The sequence below is a fragment of the Bactrocera dorsalis genome, chromosome 1 (assembly GCF_023373825.1).
Source record: "Bactrocera dorsalis isolate Fly_Bdor chromosome 1, ASM2337382v1, whole genome shotgun sequence".
NCBI classification, from domain to species: Eukaryota; Metazoa; Arthropoda; class Insecta; order Diptera; family Tephritidae; genus Bactrocera; species Bactrocera dorsalis.
This window is the reverse complement of record NC_064303.1, coordinates 110,454,857-110,477,711: the sequence shown is the minus strand read 5'-3', so window position 1 is coordinate 110,477,711 and position 22,855 is coordinate 110,454,857. Positions and strand designations below refer to the sequence as shown.

The 22,855-nt window shown below is 39.3% G+C and overlaps 1 protein-coding gene across 1 annotated transcript; it reads right to left on the bottom strand.

Annotated features, from left to right (window-relative positions):
• Positions 1 to 1,256: 1,256 nt before the first annotated feature.
• LOC105230803 (chondroitin sulfate proteoglycan 4) lies at positions 1,257 to 22,606 on the bottom strand. The gene is made up of 13 exons (XM_011211788.4): positions 21,868 to 22,606; positions 10,123 to 10,319; positions 9,822 to 10,052; positions 9,575 to 9,756; positions 8,928 to 9,510; positions 7,842 to 8,870; positions 7,215 to 7,466; positions 5,996 to 7,146; positions 5,772 to 5,925; positions 5,409 to 5,709; positions 4,634 to 4,996; positions 3,664 to 4,579; positions 1,257 to 3,473 (listed from the first exon to the last, which is right to left on the bottom strand). The coding sequence occupies exons 1-13, from the start codon at positions 21,947 to 21,949 to the stop codon at positions 1,781 to 1,783; spliced, it is 7,134 nt and encodes a 2,377-aa protein (XP_011210090.2). The 5' UTR covers positions 21,950 to 22,606; the 3' UTR covers positions 1,257 to 1,780.
• Positions 22,607 to 22,855: the final 249 nt, after the last annotated feature.

The window sequence follows — 22,855 nt, the reverse complement described above, 5'->3', positions numbered from 1 at the left end:
TAAAAACAGCTGTAATAAAAAAATATGGTTTGAATTAACAAGAGAACGTTAATTAACTCATTCCATCGTAGTACGTCTTTGCGACAGTTGCTCATCAGCACTAACACGTAAACTAATTCATTCGAAGCGAAACAAAAATGCAATGAGAGACGTGCTGTTTGACATACTACATGCACATGAGTCTGAAGTTGTCGCACGTGCACCTTAGTGACCCCGAAAGAGGGAAAGCCTCGGAACTACCATTCCTCAAGCTCTTCCTTCCCTCAATATCGTCGATACGATTGGTTGCTCAATTATAATACCGACGATTGATAAAAAATTAATAAATATTCAAACATTTCTTTGAAAATGAAACTTCAACCACAAATACCTTCAGCTCGATATTAGCGAAATAGTTCAAGCTTTTTGGTGTAAACCAAATTAGTGGGTATTTTTACCGCTGGATTTTTTCTTGAACACTTGAAAAACTCAACACTCATTCTACTAAATTTGGGATGGGTGGTTTGAACCTCTAAAACCCCCTTTACTCTTTTCTCTGTATACTATAACACAAACGCGCCATCTTTCATATCGATAAGTAAACTTTGATAGCTTCTGAAAACAGCAGTCTTAGGTTCTTAAAACATTTGTATTATTTACATTTGATCGTGTTTCAGCCTTGAAGCCTACCGTTTTCAGCATCGTATCTACTAATATTGTGAATAAGCCGACTGTATCTCCGTTTCCTTTCCTTTTCTGTCCATATTTACCTCACGCCAAACATCGTTTCAGAAATGATCAAGTTGGGTTTCGTGTCAAATGGACCGCAGAAATATAAAACTCAAATCGCTGTCTGTTATTTCCTGCATAATAGCTTATGAAAATATAATTTGATGGCTTCATTTCAAACAAAGTTCTGTTCCACCCTTTTTTGTTTTTTGTATCCGGACAGCAGGATCTCATAGGCGATCACAAATTAGCTCCAGTTGTGTATCAAAGTGTAAAAAAAACATACTTTGTTAAGGCTTGAAAGAAATTATTCGGTTATAGAAAGAAGTTTGAGTAATTGAGTTTGAAATCTATCGTTATTTTACTTCTGCTACAAGCGAGGTAGTTCAGGCATACATTTTTAAATATTTAACCAAGTTCAAGGACCAAAAGGTGGAGAAAGGTAGGTTTAACTGCTTTCCATAACCGGTTAGACTATTGGCTAACTACTGTTTCAGTGATTAAATTGAAAATCATTTTATATTTTTTTTTAAGAAAACACAAAGAAATGCATTTATTGTCATAAACTTACTTTCATATAGATTCGAAAATTACAGTACTTAAAAATAGCTCGCGCACTTAAAAAGACAATTTTTTGTACGAAAAAATATGTATTTTACAACTATATTTAATAAATATGTATGTATGGGCGTGTATATAAATATTTATAGTTGTATATTTTGACCCAATCAATGTATATTCTGCAGAATTTGTAAAAAATGTTTTGTATCGAAAATATGGCCGGCTTATAGCTAAGTACAACTCACTACAAACTATAGTTACACTTCTTGCGGGTCTATATAAGAATTGGCAAGATAAATGGGCAAGCATAAATATGAGAGTGTATGTGTAAACATATATGTATAAAATTCTAGCTCTACAAAGTTTTCTTAACACTATTAGTCACTCAAGTACTCAATTATCGAATAATTTATATTACATAACTATGAAACTTTCAAAAGGCACTGGACCATCCATGGACTGCACATACTTCCCCTAATTCTAAAGTCAGTTCCCTCACATATAACGTAACTTAAACCCAGTACTGGTTTCTACGTAAGAGCGGATTACTAGCCGGCGCTGAGGGCGGTGTTGCCGTTGGCGCGCTACTTTGCGGTACCGTTGAATAACCACCAAAATCATTGGCCATATCGCACGATGAACTCCACGTATCATTCTCCATGTGATAAGGATTGTAACGCTGTGGCAACATCATTTGCTGAGCATCATCGGTTTCATCACCTTCGTCGGGATCATAGTCGGGATAATCATGTTTGTACGACTCAACTGGTATAATCTTGCAATGTGGTATGTTACTGAAACCGGGTAGTGGTGTGGAAGCGCCGGTAGCGGGCACTGAGTCCGCCTCCGAGTTGGCGTAGTGATGATGATGATGGTGGTGGTGATGATGTTGCGGACTAACTGAAGTCAAATCGGGTGGACAAGGTAAAGCTGGTGGTTGATCTTTCGAAATGTCGGCTTTGTCGCGACGCAGGTAACGTATCTTGAGCAGCAACATCACAACCAAGATACAGACTATGAGTACAATGAGCACTATCAGTAGCGCAACGTAATTGAAGCTGAACTCGCTACTGGCCATGGTGACTGTATTGCCACTGGTGTCTTGCGGCGCACGATACTCAATATGGACTACACTCTGCGCCGGTTGCACGGTCTTAATGTGTAACTGATACTCAAAATAATCCATATCCTCCACTGTAAGCTCCACCGCTTCGTTGGGCACAAAGTAGACAACGCCACTGCGCAGTTCCTTATACGAAAACGTATTGGTGGAGCGTTCGTTTTGCGACTCGGGCGCTAAGCCGGTGCTACGTATAATCTTACGTAACTGGCCGGTGGTGGGCATGCGTGTAATGACAAATTTCGGATTGAATTTGTTCAACTTCAGCGAGAGTGGATTATCAGCGACGAGCACGGACTGCAAGCGCACCTTGCCCAATTCGTTCACCATAGAGATATTCGTGATTTTGATAACCGGCTCGACGGCAACCAACACATCCACAGTGGCGGTATATATGGTGCCCGGCACATAGGCGCTCACTTGGAAGGTGTCATTGGAGCGATTCAAATCCGTTTGCATGTAATTGATTTGCGCCGTCTCCAGTTGGTGTTGATTGAAACGCAGTGTGGGCTGGTGCTTATACACGATTATGCCATACAGTGGTGAATTGGTGATGTTGTACGACAGGCGTTCCTGTTGCACATTCGTACGCAAAGAGATGTGTTCCAGCTTCATAACGGTAGTGGTGGCGCCTTGCGGTACCAGCACCGGATATTGGTAGTCTGCTGGCAGTAAGCTGATGGGCGCAATTTTGATGGTGAATACCTCATAAGCAGGATTGAATTGCCCATCAGAGACGGTGAAGCAGAAAGTCGTGGACTGCGGTGTACCGAAGTGTACAAAAACAATGCGTCCATTATTGATATCGGCTTGTGTGAACTGATTCGAATATGCCAGCAAATCTTCAGCGTGTCCGTCGCTATTGAGCTTCTTGAGTGTACCAAGCGTCGGTCCACTCATCACATCGTAGACGATCTCATCGGGTGGCGTATCCTTGTCTTCGGTAAGTAACATATTGCGCGTAATCGTTTGGTTTTCACCTTCCACCACGGTCATCTGCGGAAAATGTGTAACGAGTGTGAAGGGCTGATCATTTATCGGCTTTATGGAGACCGGCACGGTGAGGTTGCAGAGAAAAATGTTGCTGTACATGGAAAGATGAATTAAAAAGGTATTTGAGTTGGTTAGTTGAAAAAAGTGATCAAATCTGTTAGTAGCCGTTCTTAGGTTAACCTATGGTAAGCTAGATAAAGAGAACTTCGATCTTGTAAAATCTACGCTAGCCCAATATTTAGTTCTACTCAGTCGAGGTCAACATTCAAATATACACTTACCCTTGCGCTAGGTACTGCGACAGATACACCGACATTAAAATCGTATCGTCCTGTGTATCGGAGTGATCGTGTATGTAATAAACTTTCTTTGTCAAAAAGTCACTTGGCTGAAACGTCTGCATCGCTTTGAACTCATGCCCGAGTCCAATACTGCCATGCATAGGTTTTTGTGTGGCCTCAATATACAACTCGGGATTATTTATGCCAGCACGTGTTTTTAAATACTCCAAAATCTTAGAGAAGTCCAATTTAATTGGCACTGAGCCACCTTCATCCACTTGCAGTTTCGAGACAGGCAAAAAGCGCAGTAGACCACCCGACGAAACTGATATTTCCACATTGAACTTTTGATCCAGCAGGCGATCACTGCGATCGACCACCACATCAAAGTAAAACGAATCGTTTATACGAAACTCCATTATGACCGAAGTGTGTTCGTAGAAGATACGTCCATTATCGATGTCATTCTGTGTAAAGCCAGTAACTTCCTTCGAGAAACCATTATCTGAATATTCATTTACTATACGTCCCAGACTTGGCGGTACTGTTATGTTATAATATATCTCACGTCCCTCATCGGAGCAACGGAAATATAAATGATCGCGTAAAATTTGCTTCTTGGTGAGCGGAAAGACGTGCAAATTCGTGTTGCGCTCTTCAAGTATCTCCACAGGTCTTATGGCGATATTCAACAATTGATCTGTGGTGTTAAAGAGCCCATCTGTGACCATGAATGACATTTCGTTACGACGCGATGTTGAATCGTGTATGAAGCAAATCTCCTCGTTGTTAATTTGCGCTTGAGTGAAAGTATCAATTTTTTGTTGCAGATCGCCACGTTTGGCCAAATAACCACCATAAATGTAATTGACAATAAAGGTTATGTTATCGGCTGGTGTATCGTAGTCTTGCGCCACTATAACGAAATACTTTTAGAGATACATATCTACAAAAATCTTCAAAAACTTACTAAGGTCTGTGTACTTAATGATGTATTTGCCACCACTCCACACTTGCAGCCCGGTGTTTGTAACCACCATCGGCTGTTCGTCATTGACCGGCACCACGGAGAATTCCAACTCGAATGGCACGCTCTCTTTATTCCTCGCTGTAGCTAATAATGTCATAACATCGGTCGCATTCTCATTGCCATTATGGAAATACTGTATACTGCCCTGATCCAGCTGTTTCTGAGTAAAACGCTTCACTTTGGAATTGGCCGCCATAATGTAGCCCGAAGTCGGCGCTATAGTTATTATGTATTCTAGTATTTTGCCACGATAATACTCGGAGAAAGGCTGGATGTCCGACGAACTCAACTGGACCGTTTTTCCTTTGAGAAGGAGAGAAAAAGTAATGTTTTTATCGAACGACAATGCATTTTTTATTCAAAACTCTGCGACATCTAAAGTTTTCAGCTCGGCGCACCTAAAAATATTCATACGGAACTCCTGATATCCTGAGTATGGTTACGTTTCAGATACCGATATCTAAGAGTGAGTCTCAGTGAAAAAACGAGACCAAAGTCGTCGTTAAGGAAAGGCTCGAAGTATTTAGTATTATATAATATTTGTTGTATACATATACGGGCCTTAGCCATATGAAGACTAGTATTACCGAAGCAAAACATAATCCATTGGCTACACTTTGTCGGATATTGGTAAGTGGGTATCCTCATTAGGATGACTCAAGACAAACTAAACTCTTTAAGCGATCGCCTCTTTATCTCCTCTCAGAACCCTTACCTTCAACAACGGACACCACATTCGTATGCATGTACAGCTTCTCTGGTATGATAACAATTTTCAACATCAAGTTCCGCAGCCAAGTAATACCATTTGTCACATCAAACATAAAATAGTCCATAGACTGATTGACGCCGGCTTGTATATAGAACATTTTCTCTGTATTTATTGCGGACTGATCGAAGACCTTGCAATTGTATTCATCATCGAATGACATGGATTGCATTTCCAAATAGCCATGCATTGGTGAAGAAGTAACCAAGAATGTAATGTCACCCGGAGAGATATTGGGATGAACGACCTAAGACAGAAAAAGATATAGTTGAAAATCCAAATCAAATATATTCAACTGTTTTCAAATACCTCCAGTACGTCGCGTGAGATCAGCACACTCGTAGATTCCTCCACATTAAGCGTTTGGTTCTTCTTCACTTGCAAGGGTTCCCAATAGGCTGAAGGATATATGCGCATGATCACCTCACCCTCAGCTGAGATGTTTTTAATATGCACACGATAACTGTTGAAGTTGGGGAAACAAATTTGGTAAAAGAAAAGAAGAAATCAAAGATAAAGAAATCGATACTCACCGCAGTTTGTCCATGGACGCGATCTCCGTATTCCAGTAGACCAAGCGATCACGCTCAATATCCAAATGTGTGAAATTAGTCAGCGATGTCAGATTTGCTGATTTATATTGGCCCGCCATAGTATCATTGCCGCCATTTCGTGATCTGCCCAAATACATGAGTATACCATAAGCTGGTGGCTTGATCACCTCATAATAGATCTCGTCCAACTTCATGTCCAAATTAGTCTCCAATATAAAATCTTTATTGCGTAAAATGACAAATTTTCCCTCCTGCACAATTGAAGCATTCGTCGGCAACATTGATACAAATGGATCAGAGGCATGCACCTCCAATAAACCATTCACCTCATGCTGACGATCCGTCACTATAAATGATGCCGTACCAACATCGGGTCCTTTATGCTGAAAAGCTATGCGCCTATTTGTGATGTCATCCTGACTGAAGGTATCGATAAAATTGCCCATCTTGTAGAAGGCGCCATTTGTGCTCGATACATGTATGTACAATATATCCGAACGGTTTGTATTCACATCGGCGTCCAAGTACTGCAACACATCGGGACTGAGGGTACGATAGCCACCACGCACCACGTGAAAAACACGTTCCGCCGTGCGATAGGGCGCATTATCGTTGATCAATTTGATGCGTACATCGATGTCGGCTACAAATTGTAAATCTGTGCCATCGGTGGACAGTATGAGCAGATCGAAAGCGTCTTCCGTGGACTCAGTGTCATCATGACAGTAGTAGACATCATTCAAAAATAACTGCTCCAATGTAAACTCTGTTATGGGTATAACTTTAGCGGATAGCTCATCGTAGCGACAGAGTGTGCCGTGCTTGGGTGTTTCAGTCACGGTGAATTGTAGACTCTCATAGAGATTAAAACGTATTTCAAAGTGGTTTTTAGTAATTAGAGCGCGTTCACCTTCTTGCACCAGCAGTATCTCACGTTTCTGATAAGTCAATTTATCTGTATTCGATTCGAGTGGTGCGTAGCGTATTGTCAGTCGCCCGATTACATCGTCACACTCAGCAACGGAGACCACAAATTCCAAATAGTCTATGAAATTGGAGTAGCTGGTGAGATGTGTTTTGTAGCGTATACGGTTCTTATCAATATCTTGTTGGGTAAAGGAGTCCATTTCCTGGAAACAATATGAAAATCAGTTAAGCATATAATTCCTAGAATCGAAAATTCTTTGTATCCACCTACCTTTGCATATTTCCGCGACCCTTCGACAAAGATTCCGCCATATTTCGTTGGTTTTACTATTTTGTAGATTATATTCCGTGGAAATGTGTCAATCGGTACAGTCTCATAGGTCAATACGTCGCTGGTCAATATGAACTCACGCGTGCCGTTAACCAAGACACTTGAAGGTTTCGCGGAATTTATGCGGAGGCGTGTAAAGGTGATGCGGAAATCAAAAGTTTGTGTGGTCACAAAGCCGTAAGAAGCAATAAACTGTAAGTAAGATAAAATTTGGTGAAAATCGGACGAGGGAATTTCGCATACAAAAAATTGTCGACTCTCTCTCTCTATGAACGAGACTATGACTAGAGGAAATTTTGTCTACAAAAAGCTATGTGCTTAGTCGATCCTCTCTCTACGAAAGGGACTCTGACTCACAATGTTTCGTCAGATGCTAAGCTGTTAGACCAAATTTCCTGCAAGGACTCTTAGACAAACCGTTTACGCTCTTCTCAAAAATCTACTTCATCTTTCGCAGTGCTGGACATTTAGAGTTTTGGACTCGAACGCCAGAGCTCCAGGCAAATTTGACAGAAACGTGGGGGTCACATTCAAGCCGATTTTGGGTAAATATTTACACCAACTCACCTTAAACTCATCTTGCCACGGAAACTCGGACGCATGTACATATCTTATGTGTCCCAGCAACATTTGACTATCGCTGAACCAATCGACGTTCACCCAAGACGAATCGATCTGTCGCAACCGCTGTATAGCGCCATATTGTGGTGGCTTCACTATATCGTAACGTATATCTATGTTCTCATCGGCAGTATTGGTGCCAACCGAGAGATTGGCCGAACTTATCGGCAATGCGGACTTGTGTATCATGATCAAGCCTGTATTGTTGACCAAACGTAGCTCCAATGGATGCACCGAAACCGGCAAATAGACAGTATCACTCGTTTCAATGCCATCGGAGACATGTAAGAGCACTTGATAGCTGAAGGCCTCGGTGGTGGTTGAGTTGTAAAGAAAACTCACTTTCGCCGCATTGACATCGGCTTGTGAGAAACTCATCGTTGCTATGCCATTAACGACGAAGCGGCCATACACCTCGGCGGGATTCGTTGAAGGCATTATAGTATAAATTAAAGCCGTTGCTACGCTATCGGGATCATCGATGTTGAAGAGATCCACATCCAAAACACGTTCAATACCTTCGATCACGCGCAAAATTTTGTTGATGGGTATTTGTAGTTGTGGTGGATCGTTAATGGGCGTGACATTGGCGTGTAGAAGGAAGCGATGTTTACCCAATATATTCTCTGGTATCTTATGTATATCGCCGTACACCTGCATATCCAGCGTGGCATGATCGTTGAAGTTCTCTATGCCGTTGTGTACATATTTCACCTTGTCCGTGGAGAGATCGACCAAATTGAAAGTGCGACTCTGCACAAAGTTGTTTTTCTCAACCGAAAACTGTAAAAGTTGGCCATATTTTGGCTGTTGAACCACGTGGAATGCAATCGAGGTGTCTGTTAGGCTGGGATACTTGCGTTTATCTATGAGCACGTCGATGAAATGCGGCGACAGAAAGACGGTACCGCCTTCAAGCAATTGCATGGGAGAGACGTAGAGCAGCTCCAGCTCGGGACTCGTTTCGGTAAAGATCTGTGCAATGAAGAAAGTAAGTATTGGTATGCAATATTAATTTTTGTTCCAATTTACCTTGAAAGGTCCCTGATAGTCAGCTTTGATGCAATAAGACTGGTCGCAGTAGCAGATGAACTCATCCACACCATACTGATTGCAAATGCCGCTCTTCAAACATGGTCTGTGCTCCACGCAAGGATACTTCCAAACACAATTTACGGCCAAATGATGTGAGACCTTCATTTGCGGAAAACCCAAGTCCACCTTATTTACTTGAAGACCACGCATGCAACCCTTGAAGCTGAGGTCATTCACGAGCAAACCTTTATTTAGCAAACGCCTACGCATATCCTCTTGCACGCCACCAAAGAATATACTCTTCTCCAAATTGATGGTGGCTTTAGTATCATTCGCATGTAGGCCGCTATAAACGACCTCATCGAGTATCAGCTCTGCCATGGCGGCATTATAGCGCAGTAAAATACGATGCCACTTGCCGTCGGAGACACTTTGATTGGGCGAAAGCTGCACGAGACTGCCAGCTTTATTGAATGTTAACTTAACGGCCTCTTCTTCGATTTCCAGCAGCACAAAGTCATAGCCGCCATTAAAGAAGAGCACACCGGCCGGCTCCATGGTGCGAAATTGCATCGCTAGACTGGGAAAGAGGGAATGTGTAATTGTGCAAAAACATATAAATAAAGTTCGCAGTTTTCACTTACGACTCGCCGGCAGCGTTCGACTCTTTCGACATCAAAGCAAACGAGTCTTCATTGAGAAAACTAATACCATCCTTTATGGTGCCATCAAATTCGTTGCTGCACGTCCAGGTCACGCCGATGCTAGTCGTGTGGCCCGTGCGCTCCTTGGCGCGTTTAATGATATTGATGTTGTTGTAAAATACCTGAAAGAATCAATGCACATGTAGCATGTAGAAGTTGCATTATGCCACAGTTAATAAGCACTCACATCCGATATGCAACCACGAAAGCCAACCACATCAGTCAAATACTCAGCGGGAAAATCGCCCACCCCGCCGAGGAATGTGCCGAAGTGCACATTCAGCGCGGACATCTCGGCGGGCAGCGTTTTGCGCATGATATTGCCATCCACCTGCAGCGTTATGTTATTCTCATAGCGTTGCACCGCCACATCGTGCCACTCCAAGTCGTTTAGGCGCTGCTTCTTTGGCGAGCGTAGCTGTAGGAGTGACAGCAGTATTTTAGCGAAATTGTGATATATTTAGGTGATTTCGCATATGCCAACTTACCTGTATCACTTCGCGGTCAATTTTGTAGGTAAAGCTAATTGTGGCACCCTCCAGCCGCATAAGGCAGTAATCGGTGCGTCCCGCGGCCAAAAATAGGAAGGCATTCTCCTGTTGTGTACGGAATTTCACGCGTATGTTTGTGGACATTTTGGCCTCCTGTAGCGGCATCGTGATGTAGCCATCGCCGAACAGCGAAACTAAAATAGTTAAGTGGTTAGAGTTACCATTAGTGAGTTGATATGAAAGATCTAGCGTATGTTAGAGAACAATATCTTATTTTATCTATACTATATGTATATGATTAAAGAGCAGATATGTATATGATTGAAAAGTCGTACCACCAAGCCCACGTAGTGTATGTTAGTGTGAATTTTTATAGTAATCAGTGCTAAGGTTAATCGTATGTGCTTCAGTGGGTTCTACGTTCTCAATTGGGTTCACGTTCTCTAACTACAGAGATTTTAATTGGTCATTACCCTATTCGTGTCCGCAAGATAGGACTTTTAATTTTATCATTATGAAATCATCTCAGCTTTCCGATATGAAAGTTAAATACCGTGTATTTGACAGCTTCTGATAACCATCGGAACTGACCTAACCAGAATCAATCAGTTTTGTCACGAAAAACTTTTAATCCATAGATGATAAAACTATCTCAACATTTATATCTTCACTGTCAGGTCTTTGTAAGATCAGAACTAAAACTCATCGAAATCCACAGTTTCCAACATCCAGATAATCTAACGAGAACTGAAACGAAACGGTGATTTGTGATGGGCTCTTGATACTGTGTCCAGACGTGAGATCCAACTACAGACAGTTTTCTGGCTTCATAATGGACTGAAGTTGACAATCTAATTGTGCTTCTTCCCTTTTTTGGGGGATCCTAAGATAACATAGGATACTTAAGCCAAACTAGAAGCAATAGAAACTCGTATATGTCGGCTAAGCGAATCAAAATACCAAGCTAATCTTGAATAGGAAACGGTTGTATATCAAATACATTAACGTTCTAGAAACCATTTCGATGAGATACAATAAATAATATTCGATTCAAATTACTCGAGAGCAAACGAAGATTGAAACCATAAGTTTTGTCATGATGGATTGTGCAGCTTTATTACCGAAATTGTCGGAATAATGAAATGCGAATAGTAAGACACAGTGAAATATATTTTTTGTGGATTGAAGGGTCAGATTTATACAGATGTGTGCGTGTTCTTTTGTTTTTTCCTACACTTACTGATCTTCTCTTTCATCCATACAACTCTCTATATACTTTATATATCTGTATATATTTCCCTATACATAGTATATACATTCAATATATATATAATATCTCGTGTACCTCGCTACATCAGTGTTTTGCAGCAAACAACCATAAATCACACTTAATCCCCGGCTTTCAAGTAACACGCCGAAATTTCGCAACTTTTTCTCCATTGCGTGCTACTTTACTGAAACACTCTTGTCTACACTGACATTTGCTGGCATAAAACCAGCATAACATTTGCTCTGCAGTGACTGCATCAACATAAGTGGCGTAAAGCAGCTGCATGCAACACTTTAAAATGCCACATTAAAGCAAAAATAAATAAACAGTTCTTGTTTGAGAGCGTCGCTTGTTAAGCGTACAACAATAGAAACTTCACAAAATTAAGTAGTTGCATTTGTTTAGATTGTTAATGAGAGCAATAAGTAGCATTCTCGTCGAAATCGCTTCCTCGCTACTTGAAAATGAATTTTATAGCCGAAACTTGCTGTTTATGTAATTTGACCTAACCTAACAAATAAATGGATGTACGTCTGCTATTGTAATAGGGTATGATTGAGAACATATTTCTTCGCAATTTTATTAGAATAGCTCACTATTTAGCCGAGATGTTCGAAAAGAAGTCAAGAAGGGTTACAATAATTATTGTTAGAAGTATGTAGTAGCTCTTGTGGCCTTTGACTCGGAATTTGGTTAGTAAATTTCAATGATTTCGACACGTTATTGAATCGTATATCTTTTCATGATGACATGGCAAACTTTACAGAAGAGAAATGCTGAAAGTGCCGGGAAAATATGGCGTCCTTTGTTGTCCTTATCTGTCTACTTTTATAGTATCCTTTTGAAAACCCCTATATGGGGTAACTGGCGTAAGGCATACCTTTGCTAAGCTTTGTTAAGTATTTACTAGCATATTGTATATGGTAGTTCCGCAGTCATTATACTAGGATATATGGAGTCTAGGGAAAGCACTGAATAATTTTCAGCAACAGACTAAATTATTATGCATAAAATATGACGACTTCATTTTACTAATATATCTCACATATTGACTGATATTTTCAATATAAGCCTAGTCATTCCTATTGAGGTCCTAAAATTTGGTATCTGGGAGCTTAAAAAGTCTTATTAAATAAATTTTAAATTCGATTGCCCACGTGTTTAAGGTATGGATGGACCAACAACTGGATTTCAATTTGATTCGCCATGCTGATCGTTTAGAAATATATAAATCTATATCTATCTCGATAATTTTAGATGCTACAAACCACCATAGATGACAAATACTCTGCGCAACATGTTGCGAGTGCAAAAAAAAATATGTGAAATTTACCACTATCATTCTCACGCAAGCTGGAAATATGACTTGCTGCTGAGCAATTCGCAACATACTTATCTAAATTTGTTGGTTTACATTCCGATTCTCCAAATGCCACAAACTATGCCTCACGACCATATGCAGGACACATGTCTAGCGAATTGATTGCTAAGCCTATGCCACACACCGCATGCCACATACCACAAATGTGCATGTTACTTTTCACACATACACTCACTCGTACTGACAAGCCGACATGCATTTTTTGTCTCGTCTGGCACACGAAGTGACGATAAGAAATGACAATTCCAACATTGTGCACTTCAAACGACGACTTTGGTGTTGGCGTTAGCATTATGGGTGACAAAAGTGCCCGCGCCACCAGTCGCCGAGGCGGTCTCTGTGACTCTGTGATGGCGACACTAACAAATGAAGTGCTGGACGCGCCGCAATTGATAGTGGAGAAATATTTTCGTGAAATGCGTGCGCCACTCTCAGTGTTGAAGTGGCAAAATAATAAATTCAATTTGCATAAGTGGCTTGAGGCAGACAACAAGCGACCAGTAGGAGTTGGTTGCATATTCATACATTTATTGGTATATATTGTACTATATTGATATCTTTTATACATGTGTGCAGGTATTTGTATAGAAAGCTGCGCTTAGCTATACTCTGGAGTGTATTTATTTGCAAGCAATTGTCATTGCCTGGTTGACTGGCTCCCAGCCTGCCGGCTGTCCAAGCTTAAGTGGCAAGCGTAAAGACTACAGTGTAAAAACTCAACAAGCCGTTGCATTTACTGTTCCACATGTTAGTTTGCAACTTCAACAAATCGTTGTTTTTGCACCAGACGTTGACTGCTGCCGTTTGCGTCCCATTTCTGCTCTGCTGATAGATGTTGTGGGTGCAGTGAGCAGGCATATACTGACAGTTGACAGATATTTTGAAGTTGAAAAGCATTTGTTTGTTTAATTTAAAGTGTTACTCATTTTTATTTGAATAGTTAAGCCTAGCAGTAGCCTACTTAGACTTAAAGTGTGTGGAAAGACGCCTAACTGATAAAACTAACGATTAGCGCAGCATCCAGCATGAAAGTTATAAGACTCCAGATTTATAATTGGCCTAAATTAACTTCCAACTAACTCGATATTGTGAGCTTAATTTAAGATCTGATTAATTTTTTAAATTTAGATGAGGTCGGTTGATTCTCTCGAAAACTTGCAACGTCGACTCATCAGATGTTGTCATCGTCGACTTATAGAGTTTTGCTTTTGTTCGTCGAGAGAGGATTTTACTTCTCAATTGCCTACTTAGTTCGAAGTAGCACCTGTTGGCAAGAGATATTCTGCGTTGGATATCGACGACTTCCATTACTTTGTCGTTATTTTTGACAATTGGCCGTTCAGAGTAATATGCCTGGAATGCATTTTTGCTTTGTAGAAGAGAAACTTGAACATGGGAGTATTTTATTCTAAATGGTGTCCATTCTTTACGCGTGCTCAAACAATACTCAAAGTAGTAGGCACAATATTGGGTGAGAATCTTTTTTTAGTATGAAATTTTATCTTTCTAAACCATACAGCGTAATCCCATTGCTGTTATTCAACGCCAGATACAGCTTACTAAAGCCAATCTATTGGAAAAGTAATGTATTTATCTATTGTACTAGACCTTATATGAAGCATATATGCAGTAAACACCCACAAAAGATCCTAGGAAGCAGCTGAGTGAAGTGATTCAGGTGAACAGCAATTAAAAATAATTTTAAGAAATTTTTGTATGTCACTGTAACGTCGCTATTCTATTTTTAAGCGCCCTAGGTCTGTATGTGTATATATTTGTACTTATATGCCTGTATATAGTATGAGTTGATTTTCCCAGTAAATGAAAATTTAAAGCTTCGCCAAGAAGACATTTTTCATAATCACCGACCGCGCCAGGCACTTGCCTTTGTGAACTTGCCTTGCTACCCTATAGCCAAGCAAATACTAACACACACATTTCCATATATAAATATTATATATTAAGGAGCGTAAATTCAAACCGATATGCAAGACATTAAATATATTTATGACTGCTGCACTTACTGCATACTTTTCCCTTACTTCTGTGAATACTTTGACGTTTATGCAACACAATACAAAAGTAAGATCAATACAGTTGCATGTGTACTATATATACATATGTATGTAAATATGTTTCATTTGTATTTGTCTTCTGTGTCACACACTGTACCTGCTTACAGCCACTAATTAATGTTCTTAGCTGTGAATTATGATATTATTTTTTCTCAGCCTCTCCATCTGCCCATACATTATGGTGAGGCCTTCAAAGCTTGGTCTTTCACGCGCCGCACGACGTGTCCGCTTTGTTGTCAATAAGCAGCCAGAGTTCATGCATTGTTTTGTCGCTAATTAAGCACCAAAAATGGTAGATATGTTGCTTTTATATAAAGTTGTTTATTTATTGTATCAACTAAATGCCTTGAGTCATGACTAATAAATTGGAGCGGCTGTGACAGTTCTTTTGGTCTTTTTTATGGAAAAGCCTCACGTTTACACTCTACAAGCCGTGGCCAGCTAAATTTAGAAAAAGCGCCCAAAAAACTTCGGATTTTATTGGAAAATTGTGCGCGTAGTTGAAATATTCGAAATAGACACACGGAGACAGCAGACGCATTCTGACACAAATACATACGCAGCTTTTTTATTTTATTTACAAACATTTGTGTATTCAAATTTATATTTACCTGCCTGCATTTACATGGTGCAACTTTAACGACTAGCACATAAAATTTAATGAGGCAGTCACGCCATTGACACCACACCAAATCAAGCTTCTCAATTATGGTGAACAAAACTTTTCGGCGTTTTGAGCTTAGCACGCTTGCCGGTGACAGTTGTGGGAATCTCTATTTATCTGCCAGGTATTTATGGATGTTATGCGACACTGCAAGACTAGCTTACTTCAAGCTGCCTACAATATACTGTATATCTGTCCAGTTTTTTGTTTGTCTATTTAGTTAATGCTAAAAAGTGAAAACTCTGCTCGTTAATTTTATACACAAAAAGTGTTTAACTTTCTAAAATTATCACATATCAAAGTTGTAAGTAGTTAATTTGTAAAGATAAAGATCGTTTAACAACAAAATTTTATACCGAATGCATAATTTCACAAATCACCATGATGTCCATGAAGAGTTTTAGATTTAGAGCGAGGAAAAATGTTGATGAAATGTAAATTATAGCATCAAGTTACGATTGAATTCGTTGAATGAATAGTACAAGATATCATGTATGGCGACTACTCATATTGAAGATTTTTCGTTGGTTGTTAAATTCGCTAAGCGAGGACAACTACCTCTGGAGCAATATGAAGGAATTTTTTTTATTTTTTTTTTTCAAGGGTATATGTACATATATATAGTAGAAAATATACGTTGGAGCATGTGTATATATAGTGTATTATATGGTACGTAAAATATTCTTGCAATCCAATTTGTGGTGAATGCTTGAAGAGATGAGCCTAGTTCAGAACCCACAAAAATTACTTTATTTTGATAATTTTTTCTGTATATAAGGGCAAATAATTCGTTCGTTTGAAGATTCAGAAAACATGTATTTGACTGTATTCAATATCGACATTTTAATACAAAAAGGCGGCGACTGGAAAAACCCTCGGGCTCAGCCTTTCAAAAGAATATCGAAGGACGACGGTGATTCTAAAATTTTTCCTTTTTGAAGTTTAATCAAAAATGGTCTCTTTATATAAATAAGGCATGTGAGTAAAAATTTCTATATACATTTTTCGTAAAACGCTGGCCATTTGAAACACTTTCAATTTAGTTGGAGTCCTTACACATTTTTTATAAATGTATAGACATTAGAACTATGTTTTTAATAACAAAAATGTATCAGGAAACTACAGTTAAAATATCATGTGGGTACGTCCAATAGTTTCCGAGTAACATGGTCCTCTTGTCCTATACGAAAACAGCAGTTTCGAGGAAATTTCTTTTAAAGCTCGTTAAAGGGCCAAAGATCGGCCACCTTTGCTTCGACGCTATTTTGGTTGGCAGCATTTTTTCACTATTCTACTAAATGAATACCGTTTTTAGGATCCTAATGTATACAGTAAAACAAAAAACTAGATTAATAGATATTTTTTAACTCATAGATTGGTCGATCTTCTTATGTCTAGAACGAACAACAAGTAAGTTTTATTAAAATAATAGTCGGAAGCTTGTTTTTGCTTCTCTAGAGTCTGGGAATTTGTGGCTTCCCTCTCTAAAAAATAAAATGAAGCAAGCTGATTTTTGATACACCGTTTTTATGTGAACCGTATTCCAGAGAAATCGTTCTGTAATGACCAACACCAATGGTAGTTAAAAAGGGCAATGTCTGGGCTATATGGCGGGTGAAAATTTGAAGATGTGCGAAAGTGACCCCCAATTTTTGAATAACGTAAACAACGTAATCACAGGTGACGAGTCATGAATCTTTCAGTATTAGCCCGAGACGAAGAGGCAATCGTCCGAGTGGCACACGCCGGCGTCTTTCACCCAAAGAAGGGAAGAATGAGCAAATCAAAAGTGAAAACGATGCTCATTGTCTTTTTTGATATCAAAGGCATCATCCACAATGAATTTGTTCCTCCTGGACAAACCGCCAACGCCAAATTTTATGTGGAAGTCCTCAAGAGACTCAAATGAAGGGTCAATCGGGTCCGACAAGACATCGCAGCCGATTGGAAGTTGCACCACGACAACGCCCCGGCTCACACCGTATATCTTGTGAGCAGCTACCTAACCAGACCGGCATCCCAACGCTTCCGCAGCCGCTCTACAGCCCAGATGTAGCCCCCCTGACTTTTTTGTTTCCTTGCCCGAAAAGATCGATGGAAGGGGATCCAAGCAGCATGCTTCTCGGCTCTCAAAGCTATTCCGCGGAATGCCATCCTATTACTTTCCGGACGAACCCTGTAGTCTGTCTCAAGTAGTCCATATCACTATTATGGATATACTTCTTTTACAAAAAACAGCAACAAAATATCTGTCAAGCAACCCGCGTAGCAGCGCCATAATCTGAGATGATGTTCAACGAACTTTAGCCGTTAGTCCAATAAAAAATATAAATTTTGTTCCAAAGGTCTACTGAAAGCTTTTATTTATGAATATTATGACAAAAATTATGTAGGTGACAGCTTTTTTATAAAATGTTTATTCAACTTAAAAGCAAAATATTCATTAAGTAATATTTATTATCTGTTAAAATCATATTAGAAAATAAATAAATTAGAGCACAATAAACAGCAGCGCGTCGAATTTCCTCGACCGCTTGGTCATCAGCAGAAATTGGCACGCTGCGCTGATTTAACAAAAACAAAATACACACAAACACTCACACACAAATAAAACTCCGCTGCTTGTACACTCATGCCACACAGCAAAATATAAGCAAATTGACAGCACAACAAACGAAGACACACGACAACAAGGCAGCTGCCAAAAATTAAAAATATTACAAGAATAGAACGCCGCAGCGGCCATTAAAAGGAAATCAGGCAAAACGTGCAAATTCACACAGCCGGCCGAAACGGCACTCGAAACGCGCCAAATTGCCAAGTTGTTGCCGGCCGAATTCAGCTGTGTTGTTTTCTTTTTTTGTGGCTTTTGTAGGCAACACCGATGACTCATCGCCAGTAGAACAGCGCAAAGTTGCGCGGAGTGACGTCACGACAAGCAACAACAATATGAAAAGCATAAAAAATGCATGAAATGCACAAGAAAAGAGGAGAAAAGAGTAGCGTGCAACAAGGCGACAGCAACAACACATAAAGTGCAATAAAAAGCCGCTCGTTCGCCGCTTTATTTAAAGAAAATTTCGCATGCAAATGCGCGTTGTTGCCTGCCGCTTGCTGCTAGTTGCTTGTTGTTATTGCCATTTTGATTTTTATTGCTGTCTTCATGGCTTTGTTGCAGCTGTGGAAAGTGGCGTGCACCCCAAGTCAAATGGCAGGCGTGAAAAATGCGCGAGCACACGACGCGTTGTCACAGCACTTAAGTCGCTAGCGGATTGGCTGTCTGTCTGCCTGTTGGTATCTGTGTATGTGGATTGTATGTTAATCTGTTGCAACGTCTGTCTATCCGTCTAACTGTTGCAGCGCTGCGCTTGTTGTCTGCTGCATATTTGCTTTCATCGCAACTAGGCTCGTTATTGGCGTGGCTAATCTTGATGTTGGCAATCAGTGGCGCAGTCTGATTTTATTTATTCCATGGACTTGCATATAGATATATTTACTTATATTTGTACAAGTAAATCTGGTTATTTCACCTCAATTTTTGAAATCGTTGTCTGTCATGTTTTTTTAAATTTATGACGCTTTCCTCAAAGCAGATAGTTCAGGTTCGGATACCGGGAAAGGTGACTGCTAGATCGATTTCGAGCAATTATACTGGATTTGTCTGGAAAGTATAATAATAGGACTGAGTCGATTAAAAAAAAAATATTGAACCAATCGTCACGGAGGACATTTTTGTCTTTCTTCGGCCTTTTCAGGCAAGGAAACTAAACAACTTCCAAACGGTTGCGATGTCCAGGAGGAACAAATTCATGGTGGACGATGCCTTTGATGTTAAAGAAGACAATGAACATCGTTTTTATTTTGGATTAGCTCATTCATGGAAGCGAACGCTGTATTTTCGGCTTGCACCACTCAAAGAAACACATCGCGCGAAAATATTTGCCCTGACTCTTCAGGTACTCGGAGACAACTGACCAGCCGCTCGTTCGTTAGCCAGGAACGCCCTCTACCGAATCCAGTCGGTGCGCGCAAGCTTCGAAGTACAATCGCCGCGGAAAAAATCAGTCCTATTACTTTCCAAACAAACCCTGTAGGATAGAACTATACAATACTATACAATCTAATTCATCAAAACCTAGACCTTGTATGGAAAACTATTTTTTTTGACAAGATATGTATGTATTTTCATAAAATTCAGCACATATTATTGTCCCAGGCAACGCTACAATCTCCCAAGAAATTGTTCAAATCGGACCACTATAGGATATAGTTGCCGTACAAACAGATCGATCAAAATGGATATTAATATATTAGTATACCCTCTTATGCCATAAGAAATGTGCTAATGAAGGGTATTTCCTTTGCATATTCTCTTGTTTTTGATTACGATTTTTTCCAATTAAAAATCATCAACTTTAAACTCCCTCCTAACTTCAAACGAAAGTCTAAAACTATTCATTGAACCATTTGATATCCACCCTAATACACATAAATAACTAATATATATATTACTCAATTTTTTTACCCCCTCAACTGCATCCTTTTCAGCTTTTGAAGTAGCTACTTATAATCGCATCCACTTCCAACTCAACAACGCACTAACAACAAATACAATTGCTTGGATGCGGTTTAATTTATTTATTCGCATTAAGTCTCGCAGAAGTGCACAAAGAAATGCTCACAGCGCTGTTTACATGGAAATGAAAATGTCGAACAACAACAAGTCACGAAATTGCACTACTGCTGGGCTCTTTGTAATGCAGCGGAGTTGAGAAGGCTCTATATTTCATGCAATTATAAGTGAGAGAACAGAAAATTTTGACTCTACGGGAAGATCGTGTGATCTTAACTCTAGGTCTCGCTAGTAGATCGAATGGTATTTTGAACTAAAATATAAGGAGAAGGATCTTCAAAAATATTTTGAGTTGAACGACATCCGGAAGGTTAGTGAGAAGTTTAGATAGAAGAGTAAATATAATTTTATTTCATATTTCGACTTACTATTATATTAATCGGATAAAAGTGTATGTAAATAGGAATGTTAACATTGGACTCCAACGAAGGTTTATTGTTCTATTCTAGTTATTATTCTACTTTTACATTCAAAGGCAATCGGAAAGAAAGTTTAAGAAACTCAATCATCATTTCATTTCTAAGGAAGAAAGTAACATATACTCGTATATAAAATAAAATTCGAATCAATCTATTCTTTGACCATTCCGAGAGGTCATAATTATAATTTTTATTAACTTTTAAATCAAATGGTTTTTTATGTTAAACATCATATTCACAACAGTTGTTGGGAACCCCTGCTTTATAGTGTCACGAATTCATATCAACTCTTGTGAAACCAATGCATTAACATAAAACCCGCTTCGAATGTTTCTAAATTAAACGAAATCCTCGAAAAAGTCATTGAAAATTGGACTCAACGGAAGGCCTAAGTGAGACGTAGTCGCTTTACATTTGAAAGAGATAATCTTCAAAAAATAAATGCCAACAAATATCTTTCAATACTTATATTAAACAGTTTCCATTATTTTTGAAGTTTCTGTGTTTTATTTTTAAAAAGGTAGGGAACCTCGAAATAGATTACACTATAGAAGTAGTTCGCTTAAGGACCGGTTCAAGTAGTTTGATGGTCAGAACAGTGTTGCCCAAACCTATACAAAATTGCAAGCTTGAGACGTGATATTACTATTTACTATGCTGCGAAGTATAATTTTAGAATTCTTAGAACAATTTGATCATTGCGAATGCCTCATATGACCAACTATTCTTAAAGATAAATCAAACGCTGCCAGTTACTTCGATTCACTACAATCCAGCATGAATTGAAGGCACCTGTTCTTAGTCTATTGATCTGGCGTTTGAGAAGAAAGAAATACATATGAACATGTATTTCAGTCAGGGGAATATCAAAAAGAACGTCTTCAGATACATTATTAGTGAATATGTGGCTCCTTGGCAGAAGAGAAAATAATGGAAAAAAGATTTTAATTCATAATTTTTCTTTCACTTTGAGTTCGTGCGTAGTTTCTGGAAGGCCATATCAGAAAACAATTTCTTAATCAATAATCGTTTCTCCTCTTCCCTAAAGCAATCACCCCAGAAATAATATACCTTACTATAAAAATACTTCCTTCGTTCATTTTTACAACCAAAATAATACATGCAAAGCACTCACATTTCCAAGTTTATGATTTCACCCATTAAAAAGAAATTATTTGGGGTTACAAAGATGTATCGAAACTATAAATAAAATGCAACTGTTGGATAGTAAAGATAAGCCTAAGTAAATACATGAGTATGTGAGTTAGTAGCTAAGTATATATGAGTGTGGCATACGCACCTTTCATAGCGTCAACGCTGTGGCAAAGCAATTGTGCCACAACCAACATACAACACAGGACACTCCAACGCAGCTGCGACATTTTCCCCAAATTACTCACGTACCGTCGAAGTTGAGTGTGATGAGAATGTATTGGTGTGTGTTTAAAGAACACGTGCGTTTCAAAATTTTAGAAAATGAAGCAATTAGAAAAATTGTTTGTAGTTGTTTTAGAATGCGAACAATTAGTCCTTCCAAAACGTAATTTTGATTATTTCACTTCACGAACCCCAAAGACCGACCGAGTGGAGAAGAGTGGGGCGGCGCGTATAAATGGTTGTTCCAATTGCATTTCGATCATTATCACTGCACTTATTGCTGCTGCTTCTCCTTCGCAGTAGAGTTAAATTTTCAGTTTGTTGTTTCTGTTGTTGGTTTTTACTTTCGGTATTTTCGGGGTGTGGGTGTTGATGTCGATAATTCCACTGGAGTCATTGCTTGTCGTAATTGTTCGTGCAATGCTGGCTTGTTGCTCACGATTATTTGTCGTCGAATTGCTCAAAATTGATTGTTGTTATTGTAAATGATTGCGACTGACGTTGATGGCACACATCTGTTGCATGTCAGCGGCATTCGACATGTGTGCGCGTCCTCCGCCGGCAGACGCTGCGTATTCGGGAGCGTTATTACTGCGGCGTTGCCTTTTGTTGTTGTCTTATCATATATTTTTGTGTATAAGTATATAGCTTATGTAGAGGAGTATATAATATATTTAGCTTGTGTAGAACATGTGAAAATGTTATGTTCGCTATCGTCAGTCGCTCGCGCACTCAACGCAGAGAAATCATTTTTGGCAGATATTTTTTATGTTTTTACACGAGTTTTGATTTCGGTAAGCTCGCACTTGCTTTCGTCTATATATGTATTTTGGCATTTGTCAGAAGTTTTGAAAATTGCTTTTTTCTTAAATTTCACTCACCGCCGCTGACGTTTTGCGTATACAAACCAT

What these genes read in the sequence shown, in the direction of transcription:
- LOC105230803 (XM_011211788.4), bottom strand. Translation starts at nt 21,949, where the DNA reads ATGTCGCAGCTGCGTTGGAGTGTCCTGTGTTGTATGTTGGTTGTGGCA. An exon ending in GCGTCCATGGACAAACTGCG is followed by an intron (nt 5,926 to 5,995) that starts GTGAGTATCGAT and finishes CAACTTCAACAG; the next exon opens with TTATCGTGTGCATATTAAAA. An exon ending in TCTCACGCGACGTACTGGAG is followed by an intron (nt 5,710 to 5,771) that starts GTATTTGAAAAC and finishes TTTCTGTCTTAG; the next exon opens with GTCGTTCATCCCAATATCTC.